At 44.5% G+C, this 27,169-nt stretch overlaps 1 protein-coding gene and 1 pseudogene across 11 annotated transcripts in view; one reads left to right on the forward strand and one right to left on the reverse strand.

The window, feature by feature from the left end:
* MYPN (myopalladin) overlaps positions 1-27,169 on the reverse strand; it is a 243,536-nt gene that overhangs the window by 75,033 nt on the left and 141,334 nt on the right. For all 11 annotated transcript variants that reach the window (XM_088476231.1, XM_088476311.1, XM_088476302.1 and 8 more), the window contains one exon: positions 112-287. In XM_088476231.1, the coding sequence (XP_088332357.1) occupies positions 112-287 (176 nt within the window). The remainder of the gene's footprint in view (positions 1-111; positions 288-27,169) is intronic.
* On the forward strand, positions 15,708-18,831 carry LOC148542025 (uncharacterized; annotated as a pseudogene).

Below are 27,169 nucleotides of genomic sequence, written 5' to 3' on the forward strand. Positions count from 1 at the left end.
TGTCCTTAGATTGTGGGCTGCATACAAAAGCAGACAGTATTTACCCTGCATGCAAATTAATAAATAAAAGTCCCGTTAAATAGATTATTTAATATTCCTTCTATCCATTACCTTCTACATAAATCTCGGCAGATGTTGAATCAGTTCCATATATATTGGATGCAAAACAAGAGTAACGACCTGTGTCTTCCTCAAAAGCTTCAGTAATAACTAAAGTGTTCAGATCTTCGGTTGTCTGTATTTGGATGTATGGAGAGTTTTCGAGTTCCTTTCCTTCACAGTACCACCTGCAACAGGGAAACAAGCAAAGCCATAGTTCCTGGTTAGGTTGAATACGGCTATGAATAATCCACATAACTGGCAAACAAAGTAGATGTTACCAAATGGTAATATGGTAATGCACAAAAGTGTGCCAATGTAGCTAAAACCTACTTAATAAATAAATAAATAAATAAAAATGTAAATAAAGTACATTGGAAAATAGAATCAAACTGCTTAATATACCAAAATATATGCAGTGGCCACTTTATTAGGTACACCTCTCTAGCATTGGGTAGTACTGGCTTTACCCACAGGACAGCCTTAATACTTCTCATGGCTTAGATACAATAAGATGCCTGAAACATTCCTTGAATGTTCTAGTCCATGTTGGCAGCATTATGTATTTGCTGCACATTCAGGACACACACACTGGCAAGGTTCTCTAGTGGATTGAAATCTGGTGACTGTGAAGGCCATTAGAGTTCACTGAAATCTTTGTCATATTCCTGGAACCAGCTTGAGATGATGCGTGCTTTGAGATATAACATGTTATCGTGCTCAAAGCAGCCATGGATAGACTGTGATCATAAAGGATTGCACATACTCAGCAGCAATACTAAGGTAGGCTGGGACCTTTAAACAATTTGCAATTGATATTAAGAGACCTAAAATGTGCCAAGAAAACATTCCCCTCAACATTACACCACCACTCGTCTGAATCATTGTCACAAGGCTGGATAGATTAATGGATACATGTTTCATCAGACCAAGCAATTCTTTTCAACAGTCTAGCTTTGATGAGTTTGTGTCCACTGTAACCTAAATTTCCTGTTCTTAGCTAATAGGAGTAGAATGCGGCGTGGTCTCCTGCTGTTGTTGTCCATCAACTTCAAGGTTCGATGTGCTGTGCATTTAGAGATGCTCTTTTGCATACCTCTGTCATAATACATGGTTATTTCAGTTACTGTCGCCTTCCTGTCAGCTTGAACTAATCTGGCCATTCTCCTTTCACCTCTCTTAGTAACAAGGTTTATTTGCCCACATAACTGCCCCTCACTATTTTTATGTTTTGCACACCATTCTCTGTAAAGGGATGTACTGTAGTTATAATCCCGACAGTCGGGATGCCGGCGCTTAGAATCCCGGCGCCGGCATCCTGACAGTAAGTACTTGGGTTAGGGGGAGGGTTAAGATTAGGCACTAGGGGGGGATAGGGTTAGGCACTAGGGGGAGGGCTAAGATTAGGCACCAGGGGGAGGGATAGGGTTAGGCACTAAGAGGGGAGAGTTAGGCACTAGGGGGAGGGTTAGGGTTAGGCACTAGAGGGAGGGTTAAGTTTAAGCAGCAGGGAGGAAGGGTTAGGGGTAGAGAGAGGGTTATGATACTGACTGACAGGTGTTTGCATTCTAAGGCTGTCGGGATGGCGACGTCGGAATTCTGACGGCCGGGATCTTGAGTGCCTGCATCCTGTACCCAACCCTCTGTAAACTTTCTAAAGACTGCTCCCAGGAGATAGAACAGTGTCAGAGATACTCAAGCCAGTGGTGTAGCCAGGAATGGATCAGGGGGGGGGGGCGAATGCTGCCCCTAATACAAAAACTAGTCCCCAGTGGTGTATTTAGGGGGATAACAGCTACAGAGCTGTGGCTGATCTTGCATGCAGAAAGAGACTAGGGAGGGTGGGATCTGAGCAGTGGGAAGAGGTTACACAGCACAGCTCACAGCCCTGGGAGCTGACCGACTCCTGCATGCATCATGGGAGTAGGAGGGTGGAGGAGTTGCTGCAGTGTGACTACCACCCATTCTGTAAGTATATGCATATACCATACATTCTGTATGTATATGCGTGTGTGTTTGTAACCCTGTGATTGTCCTCTCTGTGTGTTTGTGTATCTGTGCATGTGTGAGAGCCTGCTGTGAGTGTGACTTAGGATGTGTGAGCCTGCTGTGAGTGTGATTCTGCATGTGTCAGAGCCTGCTGTGAGTGTGATTCTGTATGTGTCAGAGCCTGCTGTGAGTGTGATTCTGCATGTGTCAGAGCCTGCTGTGAGTGTGATTCTGTATGTGTCAGAGCCTGCTGTGACTGTGGTTCTGTATATGTCAGAGTCTGCTGTGAGTGTGACTCTGCATGTGTCAGAGCCTGCTGTGAGTGTGATTCTGCATGTGTCAGAGCCTGCTGTGACTGTGATTCTGCATGTGTGAGAGCCTGCTGTGCGTGTGACTCTGCATGTGTCAGAGCCTGCTGTGCATGTGACTCTGCATGTGCATGTGACTCTGCATGTGTCAGAGCCTGCTGTGTGATTCTGCATGTGTCAGAGCCTGCTGTGCGTGTGATTCTGCATGTGTCAGAGCCTGCTGTGTGATTCTGCATGTGTCAGAGCCTGCTGTGAGTGTGATTCTGCATGTGTCAGAGCCTGCTGTGAGTGTGATTCTGTATATGTCAGAGCCTGCTGTGAGTGTGACTCTGCATGTGTCAGAGCCTGCTGTGAGTGTGATTCTGCATGTGTCAGAGTCTGCTGTGTGATTCTGCATGTGTCAGAGCCTGCTGTGAGTGTGATTCTGCATGTGAGAGAGCCTGCTGTGAGTGTGATTCTGGATGTGTGAGAGCCTGCTGTCAGTGTGATTCAGCAAGTGTGAGATCCTGCTGTGAGTGTGATTCTGCAAGTGCGAGAGCCTGCTGTGAGTGTGAATCTGCATGGGTGACAGCCTGCTGTGAGTGTGATTCTGCATGGGTCAACGTGACTGCATATGTGAAAGCTTGCTAAAGCTGCCCATCCACTAGGCGATTAAATTGAGTGATTGAACGATAACGATATCATTATCGTTCAGTCGTTCATTAATCATTTGAAATCGTTCACTAAAATGTCCAAAACGACCAGTGATGCACGACATCATCAGCAAAACATGCTGGCCAACCTGACGATAATGTCAGGTTGAGCATGTTAGCAGACGACTGCTCGTTCAGTGTAGGCACATCACAGACTGACAAACGACTGCACGATTACAATGTCGTAATCGTGCAGTCTTTTGCCTGCCTTCTAGTGGATGGGCAGCATTAGAGTGGTGTGAGTGGTGTATCCGGAGTTGGATTAAAGAGGAAAGAGGGGGGAGCAGGTCTAACATATGTTGATATCTAAAGTAACAGCCATATACAATAGAGATTTTAATTGGGAATCAGCGGATAAGGATTGTGCAAAGTCTGGGTAAGATCTCTCTTTTTATTCCTACATTTTTGAACTATATGGATCGTACAGAAAAGGTAATTTAATAAATGCAGAAATATGCAGGCATGCAATACTGTACATTTCTATTTGTGCAGATGTGCCTAACTGCCTGTGCAAGCCCACAGCCACCTTTACTATGAGTGAGTAACAACTTTACCTCGAAGTCCAAAACCTTTTATGTTTTTCTCCTAAAATACTGCTCGATGTAACCTCATTTTGGGGCCTTTTCATCGAAGGCCGTACGGCCCCCGATGATTAAGTAATGATCTCGCTGCGTGGGATACTTAAGTATTCAACTCGCAGCGGGGAAAACTTTGCACTGCGAGGTCACACCGCCGTGACTCAAGACACAGACTGTGAGATGTGGCCATTCCCCTTTTCCGTGTGCAGCAAGAGATGCAGAATTATGGTGCATACACACGGTCAGATTTTTGTTCAAATCGTTCAAGCATTCATATCTGAAGGAAAATCTGACATATCTGACATGTCTGAACGATGAACGATGCGCGTTCCCGATGGTCAGATAACGATATCTGACATCTGATGTGTTTGCAGTCAGTTTTGGACGATTTCAGTCATTTTAATGCAGTCAAAAATCGTTCGGAGTTCAAATCGTTTTGCAAAATCGTTCAAATCGTTGGTCAAATCGTTCAATCGTTCATCTGACCGTGTGTATGCTCCATTACAGCCATGTCAATCCCTAGGGGAGGACTTTGGGTCTCATTCAGACCCGGTCGCAAGAGCCAATGCGTGCGCAAGCCCCAGAGCGAGAGAGAAACTCTCTCGCTCCAGAGCTCTGTATAAAAGGGGTGGCTGTCGATGTTGATTGACAGCTCGCCCCGTTTTGTAGGCGGGCTGGGGGGCGGTTTCCAAAACAGAGGCGTTCCTTAAGGAACGCCTACCGTTTTGTGGGCGGCCGCACTGACATCATCAGTGATGTCAGTGGGGAGTTTCCTGCTGGATCAGAGCAGGAAGCTCCCTGGGGCTTGCGCTTGCCGAGACCCAACCTTAGGGTCTCGTCGCAAGCCTCGATGGTCGCGATGGTGTTCACCATCGCGACCATCAACCTGGTCAGTCACTAAGCTGTGGGTGGTAACCCACAGCTTAGCTAGCGACCAGGAGGCCGCACTAAAAAAAAGGAAGCGACCACCTCTGAGTGAGGGCCTTTCTGTGATTTGGGAGTACTAGCATGTTGCATATTTTGAATTGAAATTATGGAACATCTCTGTCCTGCGAACAATGGCCCTCATTCAGAGCCACTCGCTAGCGGCAGTACGCTCGTTCCGAGCGATGTTCGCACATCTGCGCATGCGTACGTTTTTTAGTACGCATGCGCGAACCAGTCAGTGCGGCCGAAAATCGTTGGTACGCAATATAGCGAGGGCCTGCTATTTTGAGTGACAGAATGAGGCGTATGTGGGTGGTAACAGGGGAAGGTGCTTGAAAACGGGGAGTGGAGATCCGAACGCAGGCGTGCTTAAAGGTCAAAATGGGCGTTTTAAGGGAGTGCATAATTAATACAGCAGCGTCATTGACCACGTCACTTGGTTTTTTTTAACTCAGAACTGCTCGCAAAATAGCGGTTGAAAACACCAACCACAAGAATAGCGAGCAGTTCATACGCTGTACGATGTACTCGATTAATCTAATAAATAGCGGACATGACGTATGGTGCGTGCGGCCAGGGGGCGTTTTTATCAAAAAAACGAGCGTATGTTTTGCTCGCTCGTTCAGACTTAGAGGTGGGAACAGACTGCAATTTGCGAACGGATCATTTGAATAGCCACCCCTTGTTTTTGAACGAACGACCACAAATAGCGAACGGCTCTGAATCAGGCCCAATATACAGTATATCAATCCAAGAATAGCTGAAACTAGGCACATTTATTAAACAAATGTACAGATCTGTTCTCTTACATGCGCTGCAAATGTGCGCACGCATCGTGCCATGTGATTAACCGCAACCACGTGCACCACGGTACGCCATGCCGTGTGCTGCGTTAGCACCATGCAATCCTATGGAGTCGCGGGTGCAAACGCAGCGTGCATACCCGTTCACCGGGGCGCGACTCGCTCCATGCGTGCCATGATTTGCTGCACAAGCGGCAAAGATGTAAGAGGACATATCTTTATTTACCCTCCGTGTAACGAATAACACAATAATGTTATAGTTACAGGGTATGTCACTCGCTATTGGTCCCAAAGTTTTTCATATAACTTTTAAAATAATTGAGGTAATTTAGTGAAATGTGACACAGACATAGCTTAGTCTATGAGAAACGTGACAAAGTAATAGAAAATGTAGAAAGTGTTTGCCATTAGCATCCAGGCCAGCTTGAACTGTCTCTCTATGTTATGGAAGGTTGTAACCAACATGTTGGGAGTCACAGTCTCAATTTCCCGCTGAGTGTTTTCTCTCAGTGCCATGAGAGTCCGTAGCTTGTTGTGATAGGACTTCTGCTTGGAGGACAGTAGTCTGTTTTTCACTTCCGTTGCTTCTGGTATTTTTGGACGGCCTCCACCCTGGGTATCCAGAGGTGGGGTTGCAGCGCAGTCCAAAAGTGAAACAGGGGAACCACACTGGCAGTTGGCATGGCTCCCCTATTCATATTTTGGTCTGCGCTGCTCACTAGGGTGGCGAACAGCTGGCCTGGATGCTTTAAAAGTTATAAGAACAACTATGGGGCCAATAGCGACTGAAAGACCCTGTACAATAAGTAATAAATACACAATTACCTGCAAACAAGGGAATGAACAGGTTTTGAAAACAGACACGTACCCACAGGATTGGCACTGGAACCCCTAGGTTATCGATTCCCTAGAAGTCCAGATTGTCGTAAGGAATCAAACACAAAGGGTCATAATGCTTACACAACTCCGGATCAATGGTGTGAGGTTCTGGTTTTGTTGTGGACCCGGGGTGGTATCAGGTGCAGACACTGAAGCAGATTTAAAGGTAAATGTGGAACTTTTAATGAGTGGCTTAACAGATATGGGAATGGCAAAGAAATAGTCCAGGTATAGCACTAAAGTGCACTTAATAACTGTAGTGGAGTAAATGGGAGAATGTCCAGAAAGTGACAGACAGGAACAGTCCAGTATGCAGGTATGGTGAGCTGTAACAAAATGCAGACAGAGGTAACGAAGTCCAGCTGGGTGTAAGTGGAGGCAAGGTGCAGGGAAACAGCAGGTTCAGGTTCTCAGGCAGTGGAAAAGGTTAATGGAGGGTGCAGGGTAATTCTAGCTGACACAGGTGCTCAGGCAATAGGGAAGGTAATTGGAGGAGGCAGGGGAATCCAGCAGGGTTGGAGCAGGTCAGGTGAAGCAGGCTTAGGCAATGACACCAATAGACAGGTGGAAGCACAGGAACTCACTCTCTCAGCTCTCACTGAGAAACACGTTGCACTGGCAATGCAAGGGAACTCTGAACTCCCTTAAATCCCCAGTGCTCATCCGTGACTGGTCAGAGAGGAGCATGTGACACAACAGGATAGGGCAACTAGGACACCTGACCAGAGACAAGATGGCGGCGCCCATGCCAGAGGGGAACGGAAGCACCACCAGGCCTAACCAAACCAGAGTGACAGTATGCCCACACGGAACCACGCACAGCCAACGCTCCCCGCCAGGCACCAGTGCCACTGCCAGACGCCCCTCGCCATAGTGTCCTCACAGGTATTACGTGTCGACTACCATGCTGAGAAACCCTGGTCGTGACAGTACCCCCCTTAATGGGTGGCCTCAGGATACCTTCTAGGCTTTTCAGGGTGAGCCAAGTGAACTTTGTTGACAGGATTGGAAGCGTGGACATCCTCAGCTTTGGCCCAACAGGAACTGGAAACTGAAAACCCCTCCTGGGGTACGAGACTTGAAACCCCTTCCTGGGGTGCAAGATTAGAAATCCCCTCCTGGGGAAAAAAACTTGAAACATCCTCTCGAGGTATGGGGCTGAAAACCCCATCCTGGGGCTGGACACTCAGAAATTCCTTAAGGGGCTGAGGCTCTGGAGGCCTCCTTTGATGTTGAGACCTTAGAGACATCCTCTGGGGTTGAGGCTTTGGAGTCACCCCTCCTGGGGCTCCGAACAGGTGGTTGCAGTTGTATCGCTGTCAAAACTTTTGCCCCAAGTATGGGTGTATTCTGTAGTGTTTCTAGACCACTATCAGGGAATAATGACCGTGACAAGGCGTCGGTCTTAGGAAGACAAGACCCTTGACATTCCACACTCCATGACTGAACCTGCATAGTGTTCCAATCAATTCTGGGGTTGTGCTTACTCAGCCACGGGTATCAGAGTATGACTTCATGGGAAGTCTTGGGTATGATGAAAAAACTGATATGTTCAACATGGAGGGCTCCAACACGAACTAAAACAGGTTGAGTTTTCTTAGACACAGTTCCATTACAAAGAGATTTACCATCAATAGAAGTCCTGGAGACAGTATGATCCAAGGTGCTGCAGGGAATTTGTAATTTATCTGCCAAACGAGACAACATAAAATTCCCTGCTGCCCCTGAATCCAAAAGGGCAGACACAAACACAGGGCTAGAATTAATGTCTAAGACAATGGACAAGACAGAGTCAATACGTTTAGAGGACGGAAGAATTGCTCCTAGCTGAGTGCACCCAGAACTAGCTAGAAACGGGACGCTCCCCGGCTTGCGGGTACAGGAAGCCACCAGGTGACCCGAGTCTCCACAGTATAGACAAAGGTTCTCATTAAAGCGTCTCTGTCTTTCTTCATTAGAAAGACGGGTCTGATTTACCTGCATGGGTTCTTCCTCGGAAAGGGAGGGAGTTGGACGGGTAGGGGAAGGGAATCGCTTAGCTCTGTGTTTTTCATCTTGGCGCTCTCTAAAGTGTATATCAACTTTATTACAAAGGGAAATGAGATCACTAAGACTAGAGGGTAATTCACGCGTCACTAGATCATCCTTTAAACGATCTAATAGACCTTGCCAAAAGGCCAATGTTAAGGCTTCTTCGTTCCACTTGAGTTCAGATGCCAAAGTCTTAAACTGAATGACGTACTGGCTGACAGGACGGGACCCTTGTTTTAACTTCATAATACTGTAGGAAGCAGAGGAAGTTCTTCCAGGCTCGTCGAAAATCCTCCTGAATGTTGCTAGAAACTCTGGGTAATTGTCCAGAAACGGATCTGAATGCTCCCAGAGCGGAGAAACCCAATCTAGGGCAGAGCCGGATAACAAGGACACAATGTAAGCCACTTTGGTTCTAGGAGCATGGAAATTAGAAGGTTGCAAAGTAAAGTGCACATCGCACTGATTGAGAAATCCACAACACAGTTTTGGAGTACCATCAAACTTATCAGGTGTGGGAAGATACAAACGAGGAGTAGATCCAGTGGAGGAAATCACAGGAATGGGGATAGGAGTAGCTGCAAGCACACTAGGAGCCATTGATGTAGCTTGTACAGTATCCAGACGGTGTGCAATGTCTTGCACAAACTGTGCCATCTGTCGCTGTATAGTCTCCACACTCCCCAAGCGAGTTGCTATGCTCTGAATTAAATCCATGAACTGAGCCGTTTGGTGCTGCATAGCTTCCAGGTTTTCCAAACGGCCTGCAATACTTTGGAATAAATCCGCTCCAGACTCCTGTCCCGTGGCCGGATCCATAGGGCCAGTGCAAACTGTGAGGTTCTGGTTTTGTTGTGGACCCGGGGTGGTATCAGGAGCAGACACTGAAGCAGATTTAAAGGTAAATGTGGAACTTTTAATGAGTGGCTTAACAGACATGGGAGTGGCAAAGAAATAGTCCAGGTATAGCACTAAAGTGCACTTGATAACTGTAGTGGAGTAAATGGGAGAATATCCAGAAAGTGACAGGCAGGGACAGTCCAGTATGCAGGTATGGTGAGCTGTAACAAAATGCAGGCAGAGGTAACGAAGTCCAGCTGGGTGTAAGTGGAGGCAAGGTGCAGGGAAATAGCAGGATCAGGATCTCAGGCAGGGGAAAAGGTAAATGGAGGGTGCAGGGGAGCTCTGAACTCCCTTAAATCCCCAGTGCTCAGCCGTGACTGGTCATAGAGGAGCATGCGACACAACAGGATAGGGCAACTAGGACACCTGGCCAGAGACAAGATGGCGTTGCCCATGCCAGAACGGAACGGAAGCACCACCAGGCCTAACCAGACCAGAGTGACAGTATGCCCACACGGAACCACGCACAGCCAATGCTCCCCACCAGGCACCAGCGCCACCGCCAGACACCCCTCGCCATAGCGTCCTCACAGGTATTACCCGTCGACTACCATGCCGAGAAACCCTGGTCATGACAAATGGTCTGGTCCTGATGGGTACACAAAACTGCTACTGAAGCATTTTGACCTAGTTTTTGTCAAAGCATGAACTTTGTTTAAGGGTAATTGTGTATTTATTACTTATTGTATCTATATCATTATTGTGTTATCTGATATACAGAGGGTAATTACATTTGTTTCAGAAATGTGTATCTTATCAGCTATTCTTTTTATTGATATATATTGTTCACAGTTCTATCTATATTGCTATAATATTTGTCACATATTAGAAACCCAAAGTTCTAAATAATTTTAAGTGTACATTATCTTAGCACTAAGAGTAAATTGCCTACCATCATTGGAGTTGTGCACCTGTGATTTGTCTGTTTCTGTGCCTGCAATAAAAGTCTCAACAGGTAGCACCTCCCATTATATATATTCAGGGTGTACAGCCCAGGACCCTTTCCCATGCTTATCAAAATACGCAATTTAATTGCGGTTATCCATTGATGATAGCGATCAAAGTTATCATACGGATGTATCAACATCTGCACGCCGAGACATTGCTTGTGATAAACCTGTGTCCCGGCGGATCCTCACCGCAGACTCCTCACAGTATTTTTCATAAAGAAAATATGGTGAGAGGTCTCACCGGCTAGCTCTACCCCCGCTACCCCACCTCTTTTACGTCCTTGCTCCACTTCTAGCACTTACCTGCCCGGGGAGCTCTCTCCTCTGGTCAGCTGGTCTCCGGGCTCCTGCCCTGCACTGTGACCCTGGTCAGTTGATGCTGTAAACTGCGATGCCGGTTTACAGCACAGCTGACCAGGGTCATAGTGCAGTGCAGGAGCCTGAAGACCAGCTGACCGGAGCCCCAGAGGACCTCTCCGCCAGAGCACTGATCTCCAGTCCCAGTCTATTTAGACCACACAGCTGATCACAGGGGCCGGCTCCCGGCTCTGCTCAGCCTGTTAGAGCAGAGCAGGAGTCGGGGGACCGAGGGGAAAGCCCTGAAGATGGCGTTATTATCACAGAGCTTTCCCACTTGTTTTTTTACTATTTATTTTTAGTAAATCTCAGGTAGATCACATTTCCCATTACAAGTATGGGAAATGTGATCTGCATACTACAAATATGCTAATTAAAGGGTATAGAGTATTTTTTCTTGAAAACTACTGTAATTGCCCTTTAATAAATGCATGTGATACTAAAATAATGTGAAAAGGGTGTGAGAACACCCTTTTTAAAAAAAAAAAATTGGAAAAAAAATATTGATAAATAGGCCCTTAGGAATTAGGGCCTGATTCAGAGCCGGACACTCTGACCAGAGCGCTCGCTCCGAATCAGGGCCCTTCTCCATGAAAATGGAGCGTCCTCCTGGACGCTCGTATAGCTGTGGGTCACCACCCACAGCATATACGAGCGTCCAAAAAGATGGTCGCGATGGTCTTGACCATCGCGACCATCGGACTTGCGACGGAGACCCTGCGGTAGGGTCTCCCTGCCACATGCCCTGGAGTGATTTTGGCTCTATCAGAGCCAAAATCACTCCCACTGACATCACTAGTGATGTCAGTGGGGCCGGCTTCAGACGGTAGGCGTTCCCATGGGCAGGCACGCCCCCGGCACGCCCACCAAAGGGGACGTGCTGTCAATCAACATCGACAGCACGCCCCCTTTGGTGCAAGACCCGGAGCGATGGGAAGCCCATTGCTCCCCGGGTCTCGCGCATACGCACGATGGAGCTCCCTCCGTCGTGCGCATGCGCAGTGGGGAACATCGACCCACTTGCGAGCGTACTGCCGCTCGCGAGTGGGTCTGAATGACACCCTTAGTCTTTTGGTGATAGGACTTGGGCAATCACCAGCTACTTAGATCAGGTAGAACCCAGTGTGTCTACACCCACCTCTCTTGTCTCTGTCCCACGTTAGCTGTCCCATCTTTATTCTTCAGTACAAATTTTGAACTACTGATAGGAGAAGTGATTCCAACAAAACATGAAAGGGCTATTCAAAAACTTCCTTTTCTTTTATGGTAAACAGGAGACTGTAGTTAATTGGAAACTTTCTGCTCCTCATTATTCTTATCATAATACCATGTACATAAACAGGATATAAACCTCCTACTGTACATCTCAGTTATACATATAACTCACAGGTATGTAAGCTGGGCTCCCCTGCTCTTGTCAGGAAACACAAACTGCACATTTCCATGTTGTCAAAATATTCCCCTGCTGTTGTGGCTGACACAGGGCATGTTGAAACTAGTAGTTCCACAGCAGCTGAAGAGCCACAGGTTGCCTATCTCACATAGGTGAGCTACAGGTTTCCGCATAGCAGAAGGCAAGTGTCTATACGTGAAAGTAATTATAGTGATAAGCGTGCTTATATCCACTGTCTGACAGACTGCTGCATCATCGAGAGACAGAACACTAATAAATCAAACTCTGCTGCAATTAGATCCTAATTGAACTATGGAAAGCATGAAGTCTTCAAATAACATCTCTGCATACTATAATACTGCTGTACCAATCCATCAAACAAAAATGATGGCTCATTCTGGGCTTTGCAGAAAGGAAGCATACCATTAAATAGTAGTGATATAAATATTTATGCAATAGATGCAAACAAACATTTACACATTTCATTTAAGGTGTATCCCATGTTTGATTTCCTTTAACTAATTATGTTGACAGTACTGTGGGAAGAATGCATGCAGGTGGGTGGATCCTGTCCTCAGTAGACTACTGCACTCCATGGCCATCCCTAGCTAGCCCGAAAGTGTTCATAAAAAGGCTTGTTATGGGAGTTCCAGGGGTGTGTCTGCCAATGTGGCTGCATTCCCAATTGTAGAACCACAGTCTCAAAGGACAAGTTTAGAGAGAAGTTGACCCGGAATCTGCGCAGCCCAGGACTTACTCAAGGAGTCAATGTGCGTCTGATGTGGCATCGACCCCCGACAGGACTACACACAGCGCAGATAGGCAAAGTGGGACTACTAACATTTGCACAGTCCGTTGCACACTTTCAGGCGGGGAGTCTGTTGGCAGGCATTAGCATATTTTTGCACATAAATTGCAAGTGCGATCAGACCCCATGAGAATTGAAGGATTCCTTGCAACTTCCTGGATGGGATTTGTAAATGAGATGCAATGGCCCGCATGTTTTGGAGCAATCACTGGTTTGTGAATGGGCACAAAGAATTTTACTCAGTGCAATAAGATTTGTGATACACATCTTCAGAAGTTGTGGAAAACAGGCCCCTCATGTACATCTGTAAATCGTTAATTATAGCTTAATTGACAGCTCAAATGAAAAAATGAGGTGACCAGAGTAAAGCTGGGGACACACAATGCCATTCATCGGAGTGATAATCTGATCAATGTGTATTTCTAGCTCAATCAATGGATTGGGAGGTCAGGCAGCTAAAATATTAAACTGCTCATAAGATGCAACTTCCTGATCTGACCATTTGCAGGAGCTTTCTAAGCCGTTTATAGGCTAACGCACCTGCATACACACCTATACAGTCATCAGGCCGATCAGCCGATATCGGGTAATTTGACTGATAACTGTATAGGTGTGTACCTAACTTAAATTATGTACTTAATTAAATTAAATTCATTATAAAGTGCCACTTCCATTTTGAGATAGTTATTAGAAGGGGGCTATCAAATGGTGGCATATTGCCGCCATCATAACGTGCCTCACGGTGACATGTAAACATCGCATGTAAGCTAACTATAACCCCTCCTACCATTTGTGCTAATGAGAGGGTTAATGTAGGAGTGTCCGTTATGTGGTCAGCTATGGGGTGCTGTGAGTGAGGTTGCCATGACCACCCAAAGGAAGTTATGAATAGCTGTGAGGGAAGGAGAGTGACAGTTGGAGCTGAGGTACTTGCCCGCTGAGGAGGGAGCTGCTGAATATATGAGGTGAACCCCATAAGTGTGGAGGGGCTTTTTTTTGCCTTTACTAAGAGGCAAAATTTACAGAGGCAGAAACAGAAACTGAGGGAGTGAAGAGGAGCATAGTTGAGGCCAGGGAAACAGCTACAGAAGCCATGAGGAGAGATATAAGCCAGAGGCCTCAAGGAGGAGTGCTTAGGTTTAGGCACTAACGGGGAGGGTTAGGGCACGGGGTGGGGACCTGGGTGCTCCATAGCTGAGAGAGCGCCGGAGAAGAAAGAGTCACTCTGTCACCCGGCAGCTCTCAGGATGGGAGTGACTGCCTGAGAGGGGTTGCGTGCTTCTGCTGCAGCTCCCCCTACAGTCAGCACCAGCAGGCACAGTTGCCTGCTCATTACATGATTAGACAAGTCTTCAGTCTGGGTGCAATAGTGGTGGGGGGCAGGCGGCACCCCCTCTGCGGGGCATGCCACAGCGCTCAGGGAACGTGCCCTGCCCGACCCTTCCTAGTTACGCCACTGCCTGGGAGGAAGGGGGGGGGGACAGCGCTGCTGAGACGGGAAAGCAACTGCATCAAACACGAAAAGAAGTGCCAGATGGGGGAGTGACAAGAGTCCCCGGGGCCAGTGACATTGTCAGGGGAGCCCAGTGTGATTAGTTAGAGGGATACAGCAAGCTTGGCACATCTAGTGGAGCTACAGTATTTTGGAAGATGGGTGCAGCAGCAGAGTATATGAGAGGTACTCACACATGCAGTATAGCCATACAGTTACACCCCTAATAACTAGCATCATCAGATGAGCTGTCATTCAAGTTGGAGGCTTGTAATAATTTGATTAGTGACACTCTGATATTATACCTGAGCATCACAACAGCTTTATACTTAAGGAGCAGCTTATGTAGCAAGTAAGGAACATTCTTCAGAGAACAACTCCTCATAGTGATCAGCTATTAAAATATTTCTACGTAAGACCGGATACCAGGCAGGACGCATAACTCAATTCACATTTATATATGCTCCTATATATTGAAGCTTATTAACCAAAATAGGGGTAAACAACTTTCTTGGAAATTACTTTAATCATGGGAACATACAAAATAGACAAGTGAGCATATTGGAGTTACCAAATTCATTGTGTTTCATCTAAAAATAACTATCTCCAGCTACTGGAGATTTCAAGCAGGTTTTTACTATCTACACTGTAACTATGTTCTTTACTGTCCCCTAGGAAATAGGTATGAAGTCCCGGCGGCTGAATCTCGACACCGGCAGCCCGAAGGGAGAAGATCCCGACAGGGCAGGTAAGTACCCTATCCCTACCCCTCTCCCCCCCTAATTCTAACCCTCCCTTAGTGGTGCCTAACCCTAACCTCCCCCCCTAGTGCCTGAGCCTAACCCTAACCACCCCTTTGCGCAGCCTAAACCTAACTCTCCCTGGGAGGTGCCTAACCCTAATTGTCCCCCCTAGGGGTGCATAACCCCCCCCCACACCTAACCCTAACACCCCTATGCTCCCTAAACCTAACCCCCCCCCACGGTTAATGCTAAGGGCGCCCCGGATTTACCTCGTTCGAGCTGGAGTTACGGCATCAGGATTAAGATAGGCGTCGGTATTTCTATGCCTATCTTAAGTCCCCTGTCGAGATTCAGCTGTCGGTATTGAGACCTGCGGCTTTGCAGACGCCGGTCTCATAACTACATCTCGTCCCTAGACCTTCTATACCTCACTGTGGCAGACTAATGAATAGTCACAGAATGGAGGATAATAATTGAGTCACCAGAGCAGCTAAGGATTTCACCCTAGAATTGGTTTCATTTACTGTATACCTGACCACAACCTCACCTATCTGCCAATTGAAGTCATCAACTCTAAAGGTTTGTACACATTAGGCCACATTTCAGCCGACCCAACGGCTCTGTCCTGTAATATTGTCAGAATTGCCTGATGTGAACTCTCTATGTAGGGCCATGCGTGCTCACGTTTGGTCGTTAGTCGCATTGTCAGGTTGGCCCTACATGCAGCTCAATCTGACAATGTGATTGACGGCCCCATGCAGCAGGATGCGGGTGGAGCCGACACATCGGGCGGGTGGAGCCGATACATCGGGCGGATGGGCACCGGATTGCTCAATGTGTACCGGCCACCCATGCCACCGCTGGGTACACATATCGTCTAATGTATACCCAGCTTAAATTTCAATACACTATGCACATCAATATTTATTTGGCTAACAGAACTAATATTTTCAAATATTAAAGAAAGACTATTCTTAGAATATATTTAAGTAATGGTACTAGGACCTAGATTTATGGGATACTGTTATATTTGTAAGTTTCAAGAGTGAAAGTATGTTATGGATGATTGTACAGATTTAGGGCACATTTATTCTAGTGAGAAGAGAGTAAAGGTAATTCTCAGTTCGCAGGAGTAATATAAGGAAAGCTTTGTTAACATTCTGTGGTGACAGGGGTTGTATCTCACCTGAATTACTCACATTCTGCTAGAATCAGCTCCTTCCAAAGGAGGCTTGAGTGAAACCTGTGCCTTCTACATTAGCAGTGGAGGTGTGGAATTCCAGGTTTTCACATTTACACAGACCCAGCTGGAATAATCACTGGAGCACAGGGAATGGAATTGAAATGCAGGTGGCTATTTAGCCGCCGGTTCAAATCCCGACTGGGGTAGGTAAGTATACTAACCCTCCCCTGTCCCCCCCTAAACCTCCCTTAGTGGAGCCTAACCCTAACCTCCCCCCTTAGTGCCTAACCCTAACCTCCCCAGGGGTGCCTAAACCTAACACCCCCTCCCCGCACCCTAACCCTCCCAGAGGTGTATCTAAATTTAATTTCCCCCCAATGGTGCCTAACCCTAACCCTCCCAGTTAGGGGTGCCTAACCCTAATATCCCCCCCCCAAAACCTATCGCTAACCCTGCTGGACTCCCTAATACTAACCCTCCCCCCCGTGCGGCTAACGCTAATGGTACCCCGGACTTACCTTCATTCGGGCTGGCGTCCTCGACGTTCCAGTACCTATGTTACATCCCTTGCCGGGATTCCACTGTTGGCATTGAGGCTGCCGGTATCATCACTACATCCCGGAGCACAGGAAGGGTTTAAAACTCTCACACACCTGATGCCGTACAATCTGGCCAAGCGATATGGTTAGCATTAGGGTGCCAGGACCTGGAAGGTCCACAGAGATTGTAGCTGCTGACTGTTAAGCACAAGGAGTGCTGAGAAATTTAGTTTTATGTTGTTTTCTTATTTTCAGTTATGTGCCTGTGTGTCTAGGCCTATGCTCACGTATGGTAAGGTGCAGTGTCTGCGATCATTAAAAGCCACTGCTTTACCAAGTACCTGCCTGTCTGGAGTCCTCATTTCAATAGCTTGTGTTACAATTCCTAGCATACATTCTGCGACAAATAAAGTAAAGGAATATAAGTACTTTATTTAAACTAAGAAGAATATTATGGTAACTTAGAGATTCATGTAGGGTAACTGTTTTAATTAAATTGCAATGCTAATAGATAAATATCTTGTATTGTTGATAAACTAACACCTTATTGCAGGTGGAGACCAGTTACATCATATTGCTATAGTGAAATATAGTATTTTTTGTTTGAGAACCCTACGCTAAAATTGATAATTCGGAGACTTGGGAGGAGGTACTATTTCATCTCTAAAAAGTAAAGAACAAGTGGAGGTACCACTGGGATTAAGCAAAACTCAGAGCCTGTATACCATCTGTGTGTCAGCAGCCACTAATTAGAGTTCAGTGGTGCACTTAATGTATTTCCAGAATTCCATATCATGGGAAAGAAACAAAAGCACAGAGAAGAGAGTGGTTAACTACACCCGGAGCTGCAATGGGGAGCAGAAGCCCATATGGAACAATGAGGCAGGAGGAGGAAAGACTTCAATGAAGGGGATGAGCCAAACAAAAGGGAGGATTCAATTCTAGGTGCTTCAGGAGGAACAGACAAGAGAGGCTTCGAGGAGGTTTTCATAGATACAGAAAAGATAAATATAAGATCCAAGGGCAAGGAAGTGAGACTTAAAATTAACAACAAATATAGTGATGCAAATGTCATGAAAGAATAGCTAAATCTATGGTCTCCAGTAAACTTGGAAAAGAACGAGAAGTCAGGACAGTTCACCAACAGGAAGAGAAAGTTCCAAGGGATTAGAGGCTTCAGGATCAGCTGACATGAAGAGAAAAGATGATGGTAGAGAAACTAAGAAGAAATATCCGAAGAGGTCAGATAGTGGCTACAGTTCTGGTACTGTAATGGCCATTCATGACACTGTGGAAGAGCCAGAAGAGGAGGATCGGAGTAAACAGGAATAGATATTAAAGAACAGAGAATGTATAGAAATTATGGAACGGATATTCATGGACCTGAAAGAACATGGAGAGTTGTTAAGGGATAGTCCAAGTGGTGAATGGTACTGGGCAGACATTATGTAACACATATCAACTATACGGCTTAATCATATTAATCTAACCACCCTTCAGGAAGAAGTGTACAAAAACAAAAGATTGGCTGTGGCTGAGCTAAAATGGAAGAGTTACAACTGCACAACCTTCAATTAACAAAACAAAATAAAGATCTTCAAGAGGATCTTAGGAGTGTAAAGAGAGTTAGAAATCCTTCTCGCTAATGAGAAGATAATAAGGATAGAGAGCATCCTAATCAGCAGATATCCTGGCAAGAAGTAAAAAGGAGTTGCTCTCTGCAATCCCAAATAACTGAACTCTCTAAACTCTTGGGAGCAGCTGAAACAACGAAACAGAGGATTCAGATGACTTTTCGCCATATGCAAAAATGCCTAGATCAATTGGAAACTGAGAACAAAACCGTATGTACAGTATGGCCACTTCAGTGCACTGACTTTCTGAAACCCCTCTTAGGGAGTCTCCCGAGGGAAAGTATACTGCAGAGACCCCCTAACCACCAGACGCAGTAGAGGCTGTCTGAAAGTAGAAATGAGGGATGACTTATAGGATATGACTGTAATCAACAATAAGGTATCTTGCACTGTCATTTAATTTCATATAAGAAAAGGTTTTGTCTTCATAAAAAGGCATGACACTAAAGCTGATGTCTTTGTCCACTGGACGGCTATAAAGAAGAATACACATTTTGGATTGTATTTCACTATTTACTGTTAAACATATCATTATGTCGTAATTAGTCATTAATGTGATTACCCAATGTTATGGCTATATATTTTTTTATTGTTTAATGAGATTATGGGGCATATGTATCAAAGCTTGATGTGAGATAAAATTGTGAGATATATATCACCAACCAATCAGCTTCTAACTTACATTTTGCAGGCTGTGTTTAAGAAATGATAATTTGGAGCTGATTGGTTGGTGATATATATTTCACAATTTTGTCTCACATCAAGCTCTGATACATATGCCCCTATATGTCTTTTATGACTGCATTGTGGTGCTTCAAACAACAATATAAACATGTTTGAAAGAAACAAAAAAAAGAAGAAGAATCTCATCGAGCTTCTGCAAAGAATTGGGGAGGAGGGTATTGTAGAATTAGGTGTGATGGAAGTAGAGAAGGGTGAGCAAGCAGCTACTGTGACTGGCCATAATGCGATATCAATGAGGCGAAGTCGATGATGGTGTTGCTGGTGTGTCGGTCAACCAAGAAGAAGAGATTCTGGGGGAGGTGGTGTGCATGTCGATCAAATGACTGAAAGCTAGATAGAAAATTAAACATACTTTCCCTACAGACAAAATTGTCATAGACACTCTGCTTTCTTCCATTACCAACATCACACCAGATGAAGAAACAGACCTATCTTGCCAACAGATCAACCTGATGCAGATTTGGAGCCTGACAACCCAATACATTCAGAAGCTTCGTTAGAGGGAGAAAATTATTTAAGTGGTTATGAAAAAAATATACATCTAAAATCATACTTGCCTCAATATCATAAGATTTCACACAGAATCGGGCCATAAAAGAACATAATAGTTCAAGTGCTGACGAACAAGAAGGACCTGCTCAATAGGAACAACATAACAGCTAACAAAGAAGAATAGTCCATAAGACAAACTCAAGAGACTAACACCATGGCAAGAGGCAAGAGTCATCTGTAGTCCAATCCCTTCCTAGTTGGGCAACAGTCCAATTGATTGACTTGAGGTGGTTGCTAATAGGTTTGAATGAGGTTTGAATGAGAAAACTTGGAATTTTATGTAGAAAGTAATCACTGTTTGGTTTTATTGGTGGTGCCCAGGCACCTAAAGATTCATTACAAGTGCCCATGCACCAGGGTAGAATGTCACCCCCTGCCATTTGTGCTAATGTCAGCAGTGAGGGGGTTAACGTAGGAGTGTTTGTTATGTTGTCAGCTATGAAGTAGTGTGAACACTGAACAAAATCAAGAAAAATTTAGTTCAGTGCCGGGCTCCCTCCCTCATCCCAGAACACGTTCAACCTGACAATATTGGAGCGCGCATTGGTAGTTATCGTTCATCATTTTGGGGCTGAAACTGGACGATTTTTTGGACGACTGAGCGATAACAACATCATTATCGTTCAGTCGTCAAAAAAATTGACCCGTGTTTACGTACCTTTATAAATAGCTGTGAGGCCAGGAGAGTGACAGTTGGAATTGAGGTACATACCCACTGAGGAGGAAGTTGCTGAGTATATGAGAGCCCCATAAGTGTGGAGGGCTCTTTTCTGCCTCTACTGAGAGCAAAGATTTAGAGAGGCAGAAATACAAACTGAGTGAAGAGGAGCATAGTTGAGGCCAAGGAGCCAGCTACAGGAGCTTTGAAGAGAGAGATAAGCCAGAGAGCCTGTCAGAGGACACCTGGTTCAGACCACAGAGAGTAGGACAGCAGCATATATGATACCATTGATAGATATTAACTGTTAAGGCTTACCTGGTGTGTGAGATAGCGCTGCTGAGACAGGACAGCAACCGTATCAAACACAACAAAAACCACCAGATGGGAGAGTGGCAGAAGGGAGTCAGCAAGCAGGGTGTATCCAGCGGAGCTTTCTGGGAAGACAGGTGCAGCAGCATAGTATTTGTGAGGTACTCACACACGCAGTACAGCCACACAGTTACACCTCTAATAACTAGAATTATTAGACCAGAAGTGTAATTCAAGGCTGATTCTGATTCTTTTGCTGCAGTTGCATCTGTAACTTTATGCTAAATACTAGTATAAGCCCTTCTCTGGTGTACAACCTTCCGTCTGAATGTGCATGGACTGGGACACCCACTTTGTGTGTCGATAAGAGATACAATGACCATGATAGGGGCAGATTTTACGTCTGAGTTTAGCCTCCAATGTAGACGATTAAGCATCTGAGTTTGCAAACAGTTCTCCAAATGTCTGCAACACTCCTATAACAGACCCATAAGAAGGTACATCTGCATGCATCTAAATAGCCATCTCATAGTGATCACCCAGGAACCCCAATACATTTCACACACTGTGCGTTTCAATCGCTACTGCAACTCTGTATTCTAGTACCATGGAACGCAAGCACTGTGCGACTGTTTAGCAAAATAAATGCATGCACAGTTCAAAAACATCGACCTTTGTGTGACTATCGGTACTGAATGCAACTCTGTATCAGTCCCTGAGTTTCTCCTTCCTGGTGTCAGCCATCGGAGCAATTATTGTGAGATGGTGGCAACCATTGCAATCCTCACATTGATTGGAAAAAGCATCTCCATCAGATCCGAAACACTGATGACTGGCAACCAACAGTTTCCAATGGCCATCCCTACTTCCTCTTGAATAGCTGTAACATATTGTGACAACCTGTATACTTCAATATAATGGTTTACCCTGTACTGGCTATTGTTTACTTTACACACATTGCCACCTCTGTAGCTATCTTCCAAGTTCTGAAGAGGCCTCATTCTAATGTACCTTCATCTGGTCATCTTTTGTCTCTCTCATATAATTACTCTAACTCTGGAAAGTAACATTATGGAATTGCAGAATAAGTAAGTATGGCCCTAGTAGCTGATACCAGCCAGACCATAATGCATGCCTCCTAATACCAATATAGAGTTGCAGCACCTGTAGCAGAGTGCTCACTTAATCGCTCCGATCTGTGCAACCTGTAAAGGGTGCCCTCTTCCAAAAAGAGAGTACAGGCTGAGTATTTCCACCTTGCATAAATGAGATATATGTGAGAGATTCTAACAGCAGGACTTGGAAAGGATGCTATGGATCCATGACACCAGTAAACTGTATAATTTTTTGAGGGAACTGAATCTAAGTATAGTAAAGAAGTGTAGAAATGCTGTTGAATGTGCCCAATACTGTAGTTCAGCTAAGCTGCACAAATCACTGTGGGTTTGTAGTGTCTGAAATGAATTCAAGAAATATGTGATTGTATTAAGTGTGATGTCTTCATATGAATGACATCAAAACCCCTCTTGTGTCTGCACTCACTTGACAACTGATGTGTCTGTTCTCATCAAGTATAGATACTTGGTATGGATAAGTCTCCTGTGTGGAGTTCAGGATAGCGACAAACCGTCTCTGGTATTCCTCAACCTCACTGTCACTCCAAATTTAGCCAAGATATTTCAGTCAGGCAAATGTGATCCCTCTTTCTCAATTGTACAGTTTGAAAAAAACTAAGGTGCATGTCCGAAATCCCAATAGGTGCTGTAGTTTTCTTGGGATCTAATGGATATTTCTACACAGCATCAGATGTTTAAACAGCAGGAAAAGTAATTAGCCTCCATTCTAATTCCTACGCGTTTCAACACTTAGGATCTTCGTCACAATATAACATTTCTTGAATTGTGTGAACTATTTTCTTGATTTCAGAGACTACACATCCACAGTGATTTGTGTAATTTGATCGTTTAACGATTGGGCCAGGACACTGACTCTATATTTTCTCTATTCTTAGATGTGTTGTGTGCATTTTGCTCTATTACTTAGTACACTTCCTTCACATCTGTGAACTGACAAAATAAATCCTACCCTAAACCTCCCCCAAACACAGCCCAAATGCCCACTTTCGTAGAAAGTCGCACAACTTTCAAAATCTGCAATTTGGAATCCCTATGGAAATCTAGCCAGTTTGTAGCTATGACTAATAACATATAATATTTCAGTTTGGCTACACAGCAGGCACAATATAAACTTAAAGAAAATTTACATCCACAATTATTATTTATGAAATAAACCCCCATCTCTCCAACTAGTAATCTCATGTAGAAAATGAATAGGATGTCAATGAGCCCTGTCTACTTATACAGTGACTGTTTACCTCACATTACACAGGCTACAAGTTCTGGAGCATCATGGAACTGCAATGTGCCAGCAGGCGTGAGATTCTTCGAAACCACTGGAGGTCATGGCAGAAAATCCTCATAGTTTTGATGGTTGGTTAGAGGTAGGATAAATGCAGGATTACACAAATGTTTGTGAATGTTACATGATGCAATTTCATGTTGGATAAACATAGAAAATTTAGCTGTAGTGCTTTTCCTAAATTATTATTATTATTACCAGTTATTTATATAGCGCACACATATTCCGCAGCGCTTTACAGAGAATATCTTACCATTCACATCTGTCCCTGCCCCAGTGGAGCTTACAATCTATATTCCCTACCACATGCTCACAAACACACACACTATGGTCAATTTTGTGGGGAGCCAATTAACCTTCCAGTATATTTTTGGAGTGTGGGAGGAAACCGGAGTACCCGGAGGAAACCCACGCAAGCACAGGGAGAATATACAAACTCCACACAGTTAGGGCCATGGTGGGAATTGAACCCATGACCTCATTGCTGTGAGGCAGTAACGCTAACCATTACACCATCTGTGCTGCCCAGGGCGTTAGGTCATACCATTAGGTCTATAAACTGCAATACAGATATTTGTATATGAATAAATAACAAAAGTGCAGCATGTGTTCTCTGTTATAATGTTTATATTCAAGTGGTTCTTGAAAGGGCTCAATATGTATTTTCATCAGCAGACTTGGTCATCGGAATATGGGGGTGATACAATTCAACACAATTTGAATAGCGCTGGGAAGAAGTTCCTGGAGCTATTCAACTGACTGCGCTGTAAACACCCAACTAAAGGATTTCTGCTCGCACACTCCTGAGGTGCAAGGAGAAATCCGACTAAACTAGGGCCATGATGCTGCTTTCCGGCCTAAAGCGTGCGCTAACAGCATCGCGGGCGGCAGTTAAGTTAGAGAATGGCAGTTACTGAGACTAAACACCCGGCTTAAGGCGCCGTAGCCGGCATCTCCCAACTAAGTGCAGGGCGTGATGGGGACAATTGAATAACTCCGGGAACTACTTCCCAGCTCTATTCAAAACCCGCTGAACTCAATTGCCCCCTTTAGCAGGTTGAAGTCTAAAAATTCATTAACGCCTTACAGAATACAACACATCTTGTTGAAGCCCCTTTTAAAAATTTACATTTCTGATTAAGTGAAACACATGCAATGTAAGAACTTTTTTTTCATTTAAAATTATATTGTTTTCAATAACTATCATATATATATATATATATATATATATATATATATATATATATATATATATTTATATATATATTTATAAACCAGTTGGTGGAGTAAGGATTATTTCATAACTATATAATATTATTATTACCTTTTATAATTTATTTGTTATATTTTATAATTATGTAAGGTGCTATAAGGTGTATGCAGTGCCGTACAAGATTAATATAGAAAAACAGTAACAGGTTAAGAGAGGCTTAAAGCAATATGCAATGGCAAATCAAAGCATAAATACACAGCAAAATTATCAAACAACACACCACAGACTGGGTGGATAGATAAACGGGCCGGGGGTAAGGCAGCTTGCTGGAGCTAGCAAAAGCATACAGAATATTTTGAAGCATTTACTGTAGTTGTATGCAAATTAGCTATTTGGCCTCCTAACACATATGTCGCTATACACTTATTTACCAGTTTGGCTGTCACTTAATGGAACACTATAATCCAAACAGCTCCTGACAACACCAGTAGCAAAAAGTTTTAACCTGTGCATTTAGCCTCCATCATGATGTTCTCGGTCAAGTGCATACATTTATTAAACTTGACATAATTTAAGTTAAGGGGTATAACACACAATCCTGGGTCCTATAACAAACGTTGAAGGTGGTCCAGAGATTCATTCCATCCACTGAGCTTTCAGTTCCCGAACTGAAAGGGCCAAATATAACTTCACTGGGCATGCAACAGCTTCAGCTTGTGGTCAGAAGGGGAGAACGGCCCTATGCACCATTGATCGTAGTGCTAGGTACCAACTGCCAACCATAGCATACCAACATTCCAGCTGCTCTGATGGTAGTTACACTACTGAATAGGAGCATCATTTCACAAAATGACACAAGTTAGGTCACTGGTTCTCACTAATGATACTCTGCAACCACAAGCGGGCCAGATTTTACCAATATTTGCATTTTCTGATAAAAATGGGATAAAAATATTATCAGCAGACAGTCAATGATATCATTATGTCAAAGTTTATTTTTTTTATCCTGTTATTTTTAGATAAGAACCTAGTGTAATAAAGTCTATATACACTGTCATTTGCATGACCAGTTAGGCTGCTTTAGACCTATTCGGCCACAAATTACAGAGTACAGATGTGCCCAGCTAGTTTGTTGCTCCATACAGCCATGTAGCGTGCCATGCATCTTGTGTCACAGTAGCCTTGAGTCGTGCCACACAGAATGTTTCGTAACGAAATGTAGCGTAGCACTGGAAAAAGATCATATCGTGTAATACAACTTTTGTCCACCAGGTGTCACTTTTCCAAAACTACGCATGCGTCAGATCTCCAATGCATTTTCTGTATCACCGCCCGATGATTGACAGAAGCTGTGATTCGGTACACTATAGTACAGCATTTTGGTCATGGAATCAGTGCTGTAGAAGAATGTGTAATAAAGTATTAAATAATAGTAGTACAGTATGTGTGTGAATCCTGTACTGTTAAAAAAAATATATATATATATTTTCGTCTCATGGGCTCAGACAGGGGTCACAGGCACTCATAAACCTTCACTGAGACGTGATGAATGTGTTTACATGTACTGTACTAATAAGGCATGACTCAGTAGCGCAAGCTGTCTTTTATGCAACTTTTTACCTTCAGATACGTCAATCACACAGTGATGCAAATTAATAGCACAAGCAGCTTATGCTGATTAAAATGATATGCAGCATGCCTATGGTCTGTAAGCCAGTGTGGGTGCATCTGCACGTGAAACGCTACGTTACAGCATCAGCGACTATAACATTGCCGCTATTGACATTGTACACATTGCCTGGTTTAATTCGTACACTTCACATCACATACATGATAGGTGCAGCTCTCAACATGGCTACTGTCTGTGGGCTAGTGGTTAAAGTCTGCACCTTGTACCTTATGTTTCCCGGGTTCGAATCATGGAAGGGGAGGTTTTTTTTTCTTTAGGTTATAAATCTTCACTACTGGATTAAAAATAAATCACTTGGTGGTGTGTGAATTCTGTTATTTATATAAATACATATACAGATGGGTCCTCATACATCCAGCCTCCTTGCACGTTAAACAGGCCTTCCATGCCATGGCGTGACTCAGTAGCGCGAGTGTCTTTTATGCAACCTTTTACCTCCAAATGTGTCTGAATCATACAGCGAATCGAATTGATAGCACAAGCAGCTTCTGCTGATTAAAATTATATGCAGCGTGCCTATGTTCTGTGAGCCAGTGCGGGTGTATCTGCACGCGAAACGCTACGTTACACTAACAGTCACTGTAGCGTAGTGATTCGCTTGCAGATACACCCGTACTCGTTCACAGACCATAGGCATGCTGCATATAATTTTAATCAGCAGAAGCTGCTTGTGCTAATAAGATGCATTTTAGGCTAAAAAGATGCATAAAAGACGCTCGGCGCTACCAAGTCACACAGCACTCCTGTGACCTTAGGCTCAATACATTTCTCTCGACATCCCACCACTTGGCATTTCTGCTATACAGTAAACATTGTATTGTACACATAACAGGGTGCAAGCTTTTCATAAAGAGAGATCATGTCAATACTTTTAAAATTCGCTACTTTGCACTCTCCTCCTCCCTTCCTCTCTGTGTATGGCCACCCAAGTTCCTTCACCACCTCCCCATATATCACGCATTACTATGAAACTCCACTGAGCTCATTGTATGGCTCACCACCACCCCATCATCATTCGCTTCTATTCAATGCCACCACATGCTGAGCCCGCTATTGACAATGTACACATTGCCTGCTATAATTTGCACACTTGACATCACATACATGACAGGTGCAGCTCTCAACATGGCTAGTGTGTGTGGGCTAGTGGGGGTCTGCTTGCACCTTGGGGTCCGGGGTTCGAATCGTGGAAGGGGAGATTTTTTATTTTCTTTAGTTTTTAAATCTTCCCTACTGGATTGCAAATAAATCACTTGGTGGTGTGTGAATTCTGT

Source organism: Taudactylus pleione, unplaced genomic scaffold, assembly GCF_031769625.1.
Source record: "Taudactylus pleione unplaced genomic scaffold, aTauple2 ptg000016l, whole genome shotgun sequence".
NCBI classification, from domain to species: domain Eukaryota; kingdom Metazoa; phylum Chordata; class Amphibia; order Anura; family Myobatrachidae; genus Taudactylus; species Taudactylus pleione.